At 40.0% G+C, this 12,586-nt stretch overlaps 1 protein-coding gene and 1 long non-coding RNA gene across 3 annotated transcripts in view; one reads left to right on the top strand and one right to left on the bottom strand.

Moving 5' to 3' along the window:
* ASPG (asparaginase) overlaps positions 1-12,586 on the bottom strand; it is a 92,085-nt gene that overhangs the window by 71,942 nt on the left and 7,557 nt on the right. Inside the window, exons 4-5 of the mRNA XM_058162817.1 lie at positions 3,551-3,676; positions 2,148-2,231 (exon numbers count right to left, since the gene is read on the bottom strand). Of these exons, the coding sequence (XP_058018800.1) occupies positions 2,148-2,231; positions 3,551-3,676 (210 nt within the window). The remainder of the gene's footprint in view (positions 1-2,147; positions 2,232-3,550; positions 3,677-12,586) is intronic.
* The window catches only part of LOC131187962 (uncharacterized), a 76,051-nt gene that overhangs the window by 60,881 nt on the left and 2,584 nt on the right, over positions 1-12,586 (top strand). Inside the window, exons 7-8 of one of the 2 annotated variants that reach the window (XR_009152690.1) lie at positions 224-320; positions 811-974. This is a non-coding gene — a long non-coding RNA (uncharacterized LOC131187962). The remainder of the gene's footprint in view (positions 1-223; positions 321-810; positions 975-12,586) is intronic. The other variant, XR_009152691.1, reaches the window with a different exon arrangement.

Below are 12,586 nucleotides of genomic sequence, written 5' to 3'. Positions count from 1 at the left end.
TCTTATGTGTACTGCAGGAAACTACTATTTGTAATATTAGAACTCGTCGGCTCTAACATTCAAGCAGAATCTGCTGCCCTGTAATTTCTCTAAGTGTTTCTTGTCCAGTGCCAAGACCTGAACAACAGAAGTAGGAATCTCACCAATGCAAAACATAAGCTATTATTTCCCATTAGAATTGTCAACGAAGATACTGAAGTGATGGTTAGTTTTTGCCTTTTAGGATCAGCTACCAACAGTAACAGAATCAGCAGTTGAAACACTCTGCAGACGAGCACTTGGTACAGTAGCAATGAAGGTCTTGGAAAATATATCCTGAGGTTGGTATATGTTGGTACCTATAAAAAATTTCCCTATGACATTCTATAAAAGTGAAATAACAAATATTGATGCTTTTGAACTTAGTTGTTGGATATTTCTAAGACATCATTTATAGCTAAGAAATTGAACAAATGGATCACTGAACAAATCAACCCAGAGTTCTCACACAAGGCACAAAAGATCAGGCTTAGATTATCAGACTCTGAACATATTATGTAAGAGCTAAGTTTCAAGAGATCCTCTATTGCTGGGAAAGATGATAGAGAAGTGGATGACAAACAGAAAAGGTGGCTGGACTCAATTACAGCACTTTATAACACTGCTAGAAGACATGAAAGATCAGGTTGGGGACAGAGCATCATGGATAAAATCTATGTAAGTGGTCATTAAGAGTCAAGACCAATTTGATGGCATATAATCAATTGCTTCTCATTATTTGAAAAGTCCAGCTCTATTGAGGCAGCCTAAAAGTGAATTTCTCTTTTTTAGCAGCCATATAGAATGGGTGGCATAGTGTCTTAGAGGTTAAGAAGCTGAGATTGTTGGTTGGAAAGCCGGCAGTCCAGGTTCAAGACCTGACTGCCATGTGATGGGACGGGCTCCCGTTCTCACTCCAGCTCCTGCCAACCCAGAAGTTTGAAAGCATGCAAAATGTGAGTAGATGAATAGGTACCACTTTGGTGGGAAAGTAACAGCGCTCCGTGATGTCATGCTGGCCACATGACCGCAGAAATGTCTTCAGACAGTGCTAGCTCAGTGGAAATGGAGCTAGCACTGGAAATGGAGATGAGCATTGCCCCCTAGAGTCAGCAACTATTAGCAGAGTAAAATCTGCAGGGATTCCTTTTTTATATAGAATCATAGGGCTGGAAGGGACCTTGGAGATCTTCTAAAATCTAATCCAATCCCTTGCCCAAGGCAGGAGTCCTTATTCCACCCTGGACAAATAGTTGTCCAATCTTTTCCTAGAAACCATCAGCAATGGAATACCCACAAATCTGCGAGACAAACTGTTTCACTGACTAACTGTTCTCACTGTCAGGAAATTTCTCCTTAGTTCCAGGTTGGATCTCCCTCTAATGACTAGCTTCTACCAATTGCTTCTTGTTCTGCTCTCACGTGCTTTGGAGAATAAGTCAACTCCAACTTCTCTATGATAGTCCTTAAAGTATTGGAAGACTGCTATCATGCTAAACCTTCTCTTCATTAGGTTCACCATATCTAGTCCCCTTAGTCATTCTTCATGCAGTTTAGCCTTCAAACCTCTTATCATCTTTGTTGCTCTTCTCTGCACTCACTCACTCACTCACTCTCTAGAACCTTGGCATCTTTTTCATATTGTGGTAAGCAGAACTGGATGCAGTATACCAGGTGTGCCCTTACTAGTGAAATATAGAGTGGTACTATCAATTCCCGTATGATGCCATCCCTGTGTTGATGAAGCCTAAGACTGCATTGGCTTTTTTGGCAGTTACAGTGTACTGCTGGCTCATACTTAAGCAGTGGTCCACCACACACCTGAATTCTGTACTACGTTTGAGCCAGGTACTGCCTATTCTGTACTTGTGTATTTGGGTTTTCCTGCTATATAGTAGTATTGAAACAGCGGATGAAGTATTTTATATTGATATATTCATCCTTTTTTTAAAAAAAAACAAAGTTCCCTCTAATTGGTCTTTTGTTGCTGTTTGCATGCTTTGATATTATTTTTATAAATCAAAATATTTCTGAAACAGCCTCCCGACCACCCCGTCAGGATCTACAATGCAGCCCTTACAGGGAACAAAGAGTCTAAAAGCAAAAAAATAAAATAAAAATGAGCAGACCTCAGGAATTACAAACTGTCCAGCAATCAACAGTGCCCCCAACAGGTTGGCTCTGCCATCATTCCTCAGTTCATATATTGGTATCTAGAAAAGAGAGAAATGATTACCAATTGCTGTTCAAAAACTCATACACACTCAGCAGCATGCGAGAGCAACCCCAGTCGACATAATACAACGCGAGTGTAAAGCCATGCATAATTTATGAAACATTCTCTTAACGTATGATTTATTGGAACATGGATACATTTCTTCATCTCAACTATGGCAGATGGTAGAATTTCTCGTTTGGAATGTAAAATACTTTCTCCCACACCTCATGAAATTATCCTTGAATTTTTACCATGTTCTTTTTGTTGGGGTGGGAGAGGGAATAATTCAAAGTGGAAGTGATGTCCCTACAATCCTTCTCAACATCTTGCATTTTATTTGTAAGCTTTAGCTAATGCAAAAGTCAAATTGCAACCAGCAGTTCGTGACAATCAGGAACAGTCTTATGGCAAGCAATTAAATAGCAAATGGTCTATAAAAGGAAGATGTTTTACTGGATCCCCTTTTAATTGTCCTTTCTTCACAATAACCACCATATAGAGCTAAAATGATTTTCGGTGGTGATGATGAAATGGAAGGGATTCATTACTTCTTTCCAAAACATTGTTCCCTGATAGAAATCATCCAATGGTGAAATGTAAAATTTGTTACTACTGGTTCTGTGGGCGTGGATTGGTGGTGGTGGGGTAATGTGACTGGGTGGGTGTGGCCAACTTTTTTTTTTACTTTTAAAAGCATTTTTTCTACAACCTCTTTGGCCGAAGAGGTTGTAGAAAAAATGCTTTTAAAAGCCTCTGACTATCCCAGCTGAGCTGCGTGATCATCAGAGGCTTTTTTTTTTACTTTTAAAAGCATTTTTTCGGCCGAGGAAAAAATGCTTTTAAAAGTAAAAAAAAAACACCACTGATGATCACGCGGCTCAGCTGGGCATGGGGGGCCCAGGGATTTTAGCCACCTGTTCTCCGAACCACCCGCTTCCATCGCTACTGGATCAGACAATCCAGTCCGAACCAGGAGCATTTCATCCCTGAAATCATCCTTTTCAAACAGTTGCAGCAACAATAATGCCAAGTGTAAGGAAAAACAATTTGAATCAGGAAAAGGGAGAAGATTAAAAAATAAAACAACAAATTTTCAGCAGTACCAATATCTCAATCAAACTAGCTGTCTTTCAGGATATTTCCAATTAAAAAAAGAACACCATACAAGGTCATGAATTGTCTCATTTCTCATTCACTGTATAATATGTATAAGTAGGGGTGGAAAAACTGTAATGAGTAAGAATTAAAAAACGTATCTTCTATGGTCAAAACTTATTTTTCAACGTAAGTATTGCTTAACTGAAAATTTCTTACCTGAGATCCTGTCAAGATAACTGTTTTGCCCAAGTTCTCACACATGAAAGACAGTGCTGAAGATGTATAAGCCATTGTGTCTGTGCCATGGAGTATCACAAATCCATCATATTTCTCATAGTTTGCCTGCCAATTTTTTAAAAAAAATTGATTATGGTGAGAAAAACAGTCAAAGGGACAAAGTAATCAGTATTTAAATAATACAAACCTTTTGGGAATTGTGGGGAATAAAATGGTATTTAAGGGTCAAGTTGAGGGTAGACAGATTTCACGGTTGTTGCATTTATATCAATACAATCAACACCAACCAAGCACAAAAGTTATTAATTTAGAATTAAATAGCAGAGGGCAAGGTAAACTAAAACCAGTGTAATTTAGTTTGCTTTCAGTACCACAACAAAATGAAACTGAGCTCTCATTTATAATAGAGGTGTTCTTTCAGTGCTGATGATATTAGAATTTGTCTGATCTCTAAAAAGTAGATAGAGAGGAAAAATTTTCTGTCCAAACACACTTTTGAAAGGTTATCATGACCAAACATTCCAAGATGGCGTCCACTAGATAAGTTAGATATGTTGTCCATGACTAAAGGAGTCTGCATCAGTTAGAGGATATTCAAGATGGAGGAATGACTGAATGTTGGAGACTTATGATCTGAACTCTATCAGGCAGTTCTGCCTGTCCATGTAAAACAAAGACTTTTCCCCCCATCCTCACATAAATGGATGCTAAAACACAAACTGGAAAATAAAAACAAAGGAAGGACTTGAAAAATCCCAATAAAGGACAGCCCTTAGTATATATCTGACCAATACAAGAAATACAATCAATAACCTCTTATTTATTTGAGTATGCCTGTCTAGCTTCTAAGAAAAAAGCATAATTAATTCTTAAAGAATAGCGACAACATAAAATCTAGTGAGGGTTTTTTTTCCAGTCACTAATTATGACAACATTCAAAGACTTGTTCTTCAATGTATAAATATTAATGATATGTCCTTAACCAGAGGAAGACTGCTAATTAAGAAAAGCTTAGCAGTAGCTTTAAAACAGGAATGTTAACATATGTAAATGAATCATATGGTCTGATTCCTTGTTCTTGCTTTTACTTTGGGGATTATACCATTTATGGGAGCAGACTAAGCAAACTGGAGCTATTGTAATAGTGGATATGGAAGAATTGCCATCCTTAACAGACGCTAAATGCTAATGGAAGACCGCCCTCGTCTGTTCAAAAGACAGTACAGAAAATACACAGGGACGCACAGTCACACAGAGTTTTCTTTAAATAAAATTACACATTTACATAGTCAAAGAATGAATAGACACTTTTTCTATTAGTTCCAGAAATATAGATGCAAATGAATGTACTTTATTTCCCAGATGCTTAATGATAAATTCTAAGGTATCATTTGCCAATCTTAAAATAATATAATTAGTGGTACCCAGAATCAAATCATTGATTTTTCTGATCCAGGACTAATTGTCTGACTGGCAATAGGTTTCTAAGATTTCAAGCAAGCCCTTCTCATAATCTGACTTCTTTTAAATTGGAGATGCCATGTCTATTGCCATTGTACTACGACATCTGATCTCCCATAATGTGGAAGACAACATTATTTAAATCTAATTATTTTTTTTCCTGAAGGTAGAATTGGCAACAGTTCTTTGTTCTCATGCCTGAAATAATTACAGTTTTCAATAAAGCAAAGGAAAGTAGATCAAAAGTAGATCAAATTGTAGGAGGCTTTCAAATTAGGATTTCTGGCTTATAATGGCAAATATATTTGGAAATATTAATTTGTTATTCATTTATTCTTTATCTGTCCAACACCAAAGTTCTCTGGACAGAAAACAAAATCATGCAGTCAAAATAGTCAGAAATATTAATGTAGCTAGATGGATAAAAAAATCACAACAAAGTATAATTAAAAGAAGAAGAAATATCTTCAATATCTAACCTGGCATTAATTGCTTAATTTTCTTAGTTTTCCTCTATTGTAAAATATAAGTATTAAATGGTATCCTTCAAGTATGGTTTTGTGCAGGTTTATGAACTAATTTGTTTAATTCAGTAATTGGAATCACACATCTCAATTAGCCATTAATTTACTTATATTGGGCTTCCTGAATAAACCACAGATTGCATTTATACACCACCCAGTCTAAAGCAAACAACTCACATGATGGCTTAGCATGATGTGTGAACTCACCAGTCTGTAAACATTATAATGCAGTAACTGCTGAGCTGTCCTCTTGGGTATGATTTTACCTCCAGGAGTAACAATTTTACATTTAGCTCCCATTGGAGTTTATTTACACCACTCTGCACTGTGAAAGAATCAGAATTAACCATCCTTTAAGGAATCCATCCAAAAAGTAACTGGTTCGAGCATGATTTTAAATTAGAAAGGAAATTGGGGAGGGAGGGAGGGAGGGAGGGAGGAAGGAAGGACTTTAACATGTTTAGTTCTGGATGGTGTTGCATGACTCTAAACACACCTCAGTCACTCAAGCCCTGATCATCTCACGCTTGGACTACTGCAATGCACTCTACATAGGGCTACCCTTGAAGAGTAGCTGGAAGTTTCAGCTGGTACAGAATGTAGCTGTGAAGGCAGTTCTTGGGACCCCTAGGATGGCCCATATTACTTCACTATATACAAACGCTGAAGTGGATGCCTGTTTACTCCTGTTGGAAGAAATATCCATCTGGGTTCAGTTCCAAGTGGGGACAAAGACACTGGAAACATGGAGGCTGCTTGGAAAGATGGTTTAATGGTGGTCAGGATCACATGGCTTGAGTTCCTGAACAGAAAGGGCCGAGATCCTGTGTACTCCCTGGTTTTATGCTTTTTCTGAGCTCTGACCTTTCTGGGGCACAGGAAGAGTATCCTGATTGGTTGTCAGACTCCCAGGGGGTGGGGGTCTTAGCTAGCCTTGCTGGCTGTCTCTCAAGCTTGCTTGAGCCTTGCCATGTGGTGAGTTTCAGTTGTATTGTGTTGCAAATCATGGGGGGATTGAGTGAGCTTGGTTGAAGCCTTAATTGCCCATTGACAAAGGTGGGGAGAATGAGTGAGCTTAGCTGAGGCTTTTAATGGCCCATTGTGGGGGGTGGGGGGGGGAGTCAGGAAGTTGCAGGGAGCTCCTTTGTCTTTAAAATATGTTTCTCCATTTCTCATCCAGGAAGGTATAATATTCTGCTTTTTAAAATATTTCCTAGAATATTTCATTCTTCTAGGAGGGGGGTGGGTGCTAAATTCCTACAATCCCTACTTTTTTTTTTTTTTCAAAACGTGAGTTTTGAAACATGCTCTTGGCAAAAATTAAAATTGATCAAATCAGTGGGTGCTTTTAATTTTCCTGATGCAAAGGAAGCCATTGATAGAGACAACAGAAAAAAAGATTCCTTCAGTGGCTCCCAAAAGCTTTCAACCATGAAGGTCTAGCAGCCAGGGGAAAAGTTCTGGTAAGAATTTTACAGTATCCAATTTTCTATGCCAATTAATTTCAGCTGTTAGATATCACTTTCTGAGAGCTTCCAGTCAGGTCAAGCAAGCACACATCCCAAAATTTTCACAGCCATGGTTTTCCTTTAAATTACAGGCTGCCCATTTCCAAGGGTTGGTTACTAAACCTGCCCTAGCTCTTACTTTAGTCTATCCAAGATTTTTTCCCAGTCCAAATTGAGGTTAATCAGTGTGCAATCCAGGCGTTTTCCTTTTAAAAAAAATTATACACAATGAGCCCTGGGACTTCTACTCATGAGACCACCAGTGCAACATATCTTGCTTTACTGGGCAACTGGGCAGCATCATTTGTGAGTCATAGTCAGGGCTTGGGTTTTGGATATCACTTTTTCTGCTATCTCTTCAAGAGAGGAATTGCCTGAGGGGGATGCCCCTCCCCCATGGAATTAGCAGGGAGATCTGACTCCTTGGGCTTTTAGTGCCACAGAGCAAAAATCAACCTAAAAGTCTTGTGTGGAGGTAAGTGAAGGGAATAGTTTCAGTCTAATTCTGAATGGTGTTTCTCTCTGTGTGTGTGCCTGTGTATGCAGCTACTTTTACAATACAGGCAATACAAACATGCTGGACAAATTTCCCTAACATTAGACAGAAATCTCAGGTGTTCAGAACTAACTGTGGCAGCTACTTTCAAATACAATCCTTACATGAATACTTTAGACTGATTACAATGTAAATGAGACAAGAAAGAAAACCTTACAATGAATTTCCACCCTTCCCCATAGTCTTTCCAGTTGTCTTCTGGGAATTGAAAAGAGTCTTTTAGTCTTTACTTATACATCTCAGGGTCCTTTCTTTCATATCTTTTGGGTGGCATGCTTGTTGGTCAGTCAGGTTTGGAAAGGTCTGCTCCAATCTGGTTGCTGTGATGACTTTCAGTGGGGGCTGGATTCAAACTCAATTCCTGACTCCAACAAGTGGAAGGTCTCCTCTGGAGGCAGCATCTGGAACCATGTGCTCTGCTTCCACAGTTGCAGAGTCATCTTTTCAGGGCTGAAAGACATTAGAACAGGATCTCCTCCCCACTTTTGTGGGTAATCTTCTCAGGAAAGGCATTGTAACAGGATTAAAGGGGGGGGGTGTAGATATCTTGAAGGCAGAGTTTGAAAAGAAACAACACATCAATATTGCAGTTACTAAAAGGTAATGCAGTTTCAACAAAACGGAGACACAACTGATGAAAAAGAAAAAAAAACTTCACATACTTCAGGAAGAGGATGAACAGGTAAAATCATTTAAACACACAGTAAATGCAAGACTGATTTTTTTTTTTCTCTCTTGTAAGTGAACTTAAAACGTTTCCTCATAAACTTATCTTGTAAGTGAACTTAAAATGTTTCCTTATAAACTTGAGTTGTTACTTTAAGATAGAGAGGAGAGAAAAAAAACAAATAGGATGAAAAGTCCTTTTTACTATTTTGTTGGCCGGACAAAGACAGGAAAAAGGCTCTTTCCTTTTTTTTTTCTCTCTCTCTCTTCCCCATTTTCATTGTTTCAACCTTTTGTTTTTCTTTTTCCCTAACAATTTAAAATTCTTGTCTCTAGAGATCAGATACATTTTACAGTTACAATTACCTCAAGGGCCCACAAAGACATACACACATAAAAAACAAGGAGGACAAAGAGAGGAAAACAAAACTCTGAGATTTACACACACACTGATCATTCCCGCCATAAATCTCAGTTAAATTAGGGAAGGCACAAATCTTAACAGACAGACCACGTGGTTCAATAGAAGACAGAGAAAGAGACAAACAAACAAAACAAAAACCCAAACATTCCTATTTATATATTTCCCTTTTCTTTTAAGTACCTTTATTTGGCCAAATTTGTTTCCTATTCTCATCTTTATTACACAATTTCCTCAATTTCTTTTTCCGCATACCAGGTAAAACTGGCAGCCTCCGGGCACTCCAGGCCCCCAGCAGGTTTTCCAGGGGATTTCCCTCCACCCTCGAGCTACTGCTTCCCATGTTTCCCTCTCCGATGTGAGGTTTTATTTTTCACTTTGGCCTAGCCGGGTGGATCCTCCTACAATTTTCAGAAAAAAAAGTTCTGGGAAGGACTTCGACTCCCTTCTGTCGAAGTATGGGCACCTTCCTGTTAAGGGAGCTTCCAGTTTGGATCAAAAAAAGGTGATCCCAGAGGACCTACTGCCCTGCCAGTAGGTACGAGCACCTCTTCAACACTGCTTCCTGCTTCCTTTTTAGCATACCAGGCAGTACTGGCAGCCTCCGGGCATCCAGGGCCCCAAGCAGATCTCCTGCTTCCTTTTTTTTCTCCTTTTTTTACTCTCTTAATTGCTTCATTCACACTTACTTTCCTCTCGCTCGGCTTCCGTTCCCAATAAACACAAAGTTCCACGTTTGGCTTCCCCCCCTTGCTTTCTCTATCCTACCGGTCACGGCTCGGTGGAGCTAGCAGTAGGCAGAGGTGCGGCTAGAGGTTGCTCAAAGAGGTGGAATCAGACTGTTTCCTTAGGTGGAATCCCACACACACACTTCTTCCTTCCCTAACAGAAGGTCCTGTGCTCTGGCAAAACCCCCATGCTCTCCAGACTTTTGGTCTTTCTGCGGTTAGGAAATGCACAGAGAAAGCAAGATCCAGCTATGATTGGGAGAAGGGCTCTCTCATTCACACACATGCAGGCATACACATATTTCCCATACTTTTCCATGCTTAAAATTAAAATTTAGAGGTACTCACCTTCTTTCCAAGCAGTCTTTGAGCTCAACACTCAAAACCCCTTTAAAACCTAGTTCCAAATGGCCAAGGTCCAGGAAAACTTACCCACAGACTCAATGGGTCTGCTGCTAGCAAGGGAGGCTTACCTGGGCCAGGTCCATTGGTTAGGTTAGCTTGGAGTCCCATCTGTGGGTGCCAATTGTTGGAAGAAATATCCATCTGGGTTCAGTTCCAAGTGGGGACAAAGACACTGGAAACATGGAGGCTGCTTGGAAAGATGGTTTAATGGTGGTCAGGATCACATGGCTTGAGTTCCTGAACAGAAAGGGCCGAGATCCTGTGTGCTCCCTGGTTTTATGCTTTTTCTGAGCTCTGACCTTTCTGGGGCACAGGAAGAGTATCCTGATTGGTTGTCAGACTCCCAGGGGGTGGGGGTCTTAGCTAGCCTTGCTGGCTGTCTCTCAAGCTTGCTTGAGCCATGCCATGTGGTGAGTTTCAGTTGTATTGTGTTGCAAATCATGGGGGGATTGAGTGAGCTTGGTTGAAGCCTTAATTGCCCATTGACAAAGGTGGGGAGAATGAGTGAGCTTAGCTGAGGCTTTTAATGGCCCATTGACAAAGGTGGGGGGGGGAGTCAGGAAGTTGCAGGGAGCTCCTTTGTCTTTAAAATATGTTTCTCCATTTCTCATCCAGGAAGGTATAATATTCTGCTTTTTAAAATATTTCCTAGAATATTTCATTCTTCTAGGAGGGGGGTGGGTGCTAAATTCCTACACTCCTTCAAGGGTTCTCATCTTTAAAGCCCTTCATGGCATGAGTCCAGGCTATCTGAGAAACCAGCTCACCCCAATGAAATTAGCCTGCCCTACCTGTGCAGGCAGAAGAAATATGTGCAGATCCTGACAACCAAGGAATTTCAGCTGGTGGGGTCCAGAAAAAGGTCAGCTCCATTTCCACCCTTTTGACCTTCTGTAATGTCTTGAACACATGGCTATGCCAACTAGCTTGGGGCTCCAATAGCAATATGGTACATAAGGAGAGGCTGATAGAGTACAGGAAGGAAGGAAGAAAGGAAGGAAGGAAGGAAGGAAGGAAGGAAGGAAGGAAGGAAGGAAGGAAGGAAGGAAGGAAGGAAGGAAGGAAGGAAGGAAGGAAGGAAGGAAGGAAGGAAGAAAAAAGGGAAAGGGACTGGCTCAAAGGGGGAAAGGGAAAGGGACTGGCTTACATGCCTAAGGCAGGACTAGAATTCACCAGTCTCCTGGTTTTAAGTCTAGTGCCTTACTCACTACACTATTTATAATTAGGGTTATATTTATGATTAGGGTTATGATTCCGATAGACATATTTTATTTATACTGTATGTGTGTATATATATTCTATTGTTTCCTATTGTTGTTTTAAACATGTTTATCCATATAGGATTGTAAACTGCTCAGTGGACGATTGAGGCCATATGTAAGCTCAAATAATATAAATAAATACCTTGAAGCTTACCTTAATAAGATATAAACCATCACATGACATTTACTAATCAAACAACGATTTTGAACATGGAAAACATAATCCAATTGTTCACAATGGTCACCTTCTTTAGATCTAGCTATTTTCTCTAGTTATTTTCCATACCACCTGAAGGCCAGACAAAGAATAATGGATGGAAACTGAACAAGGAGAGATTCAACCTGGAAATAAGGAGAAATTTTCTGACAGAGCAATTAACCAATGGTACAGCTTGACTTCAGAAGTTGTGGGAGCTTCATCACTGGAAGCTTTCGAGAAGAGACTGGATGACCATCAGTCAGAAATGGTGTATGGTATCCTGCTTGGGCGGGGAATTGGACTAGATGACTTACAAGGTCCCTTCCAACTTTGTGAATCTGTTAATGTACTGGAGTCTGTTAAAACTGTAGTGGTTCCATGCACCTTCAGCAGGGGTCCAAATGGAGGTATACTAGCAACTACAGCTTACAGGATTCACAGCTAGACATCTACACAGTAATTTGTGTGCCAGATGGATAGGATAATTCTAAAGCCCTTTTAGTTGAGAGAGGAAAATCAGAACAAAGGAAAGGAGCCCTGACCCACTGAATAAGGGCATACCCAATGGTCACACTTTGCTTTTGTAACCTTTAACATTTAATCTCCCTCCAGTGCCCTTTATCGCTTACACCGATGCTAATCATCAAATAAGTGAATGATCATTTATTTATCATACAACTCTGCTTTCCTATGCACCAAGACTATTGAGATTTGTGACATTGCGCAACATTTCAAGTATGGGTAGTTGAGAAAAAAGTCATAATCAATCTGCCATAGGGAAGGGCCACTCTTGCAAAGGGAACATCGTGGTGCCCCAGAAGAGAAGAGAATCAGGACTTGGGAGGCAGAAACTCAGGATCCCACATGCTGGACTTCCTGGTAATGTCCTCAAATACAATAGTAAATAAATAAAGAGATAATTATGAAGTCCAGTATTTAAAATTGCCTTACTGATGCTTTTGAACTCTGATGTTGGAGAAGACTCCTAAGAACAACATGGGCAGCCAAGAAAACAAACCAATGGATCATTGACCATTGAAGTTCTCACTTGAGGCACAAATGACCAGATATCTGACCACTTCAGATATCTTATGCAAAGGTCTCTAGAGAAGGCTATTCTGCTGGGAAAGGGTGAAAGGAAAGGGAAGAAGAAGACAACCAGCCAAAAGGTGGATAGTCTCAGCTAGTAGGCAATAAGTGTACTATTAGAACAGGGGTGTCCAAACTTGGTCCCTTTAAGACTTTTGGACTTCAACTCCCAGAGTTCCTCAGCCAGCTTTGCTGG

The sequence above is a fragment of the Ahaetulla prasina genome, chromosome 1 (genome assembly GCF_028640845.1).
Source record: "Ahaetulla prasina isolate Xishuangbanna chromosome 1, ASM2864084v1, whole genome shotgun sequence".
NCBI lineage: Eukaryota > Metazoa > Chordata > Lepidosauria > Squamata > Colubridae > Ahaetulla > Ahaetulla prasina.
Note: the sequence above shows the minus strand (reverse complement) of the source record. Positions and strands in the feature narration are given on the sequence as shown.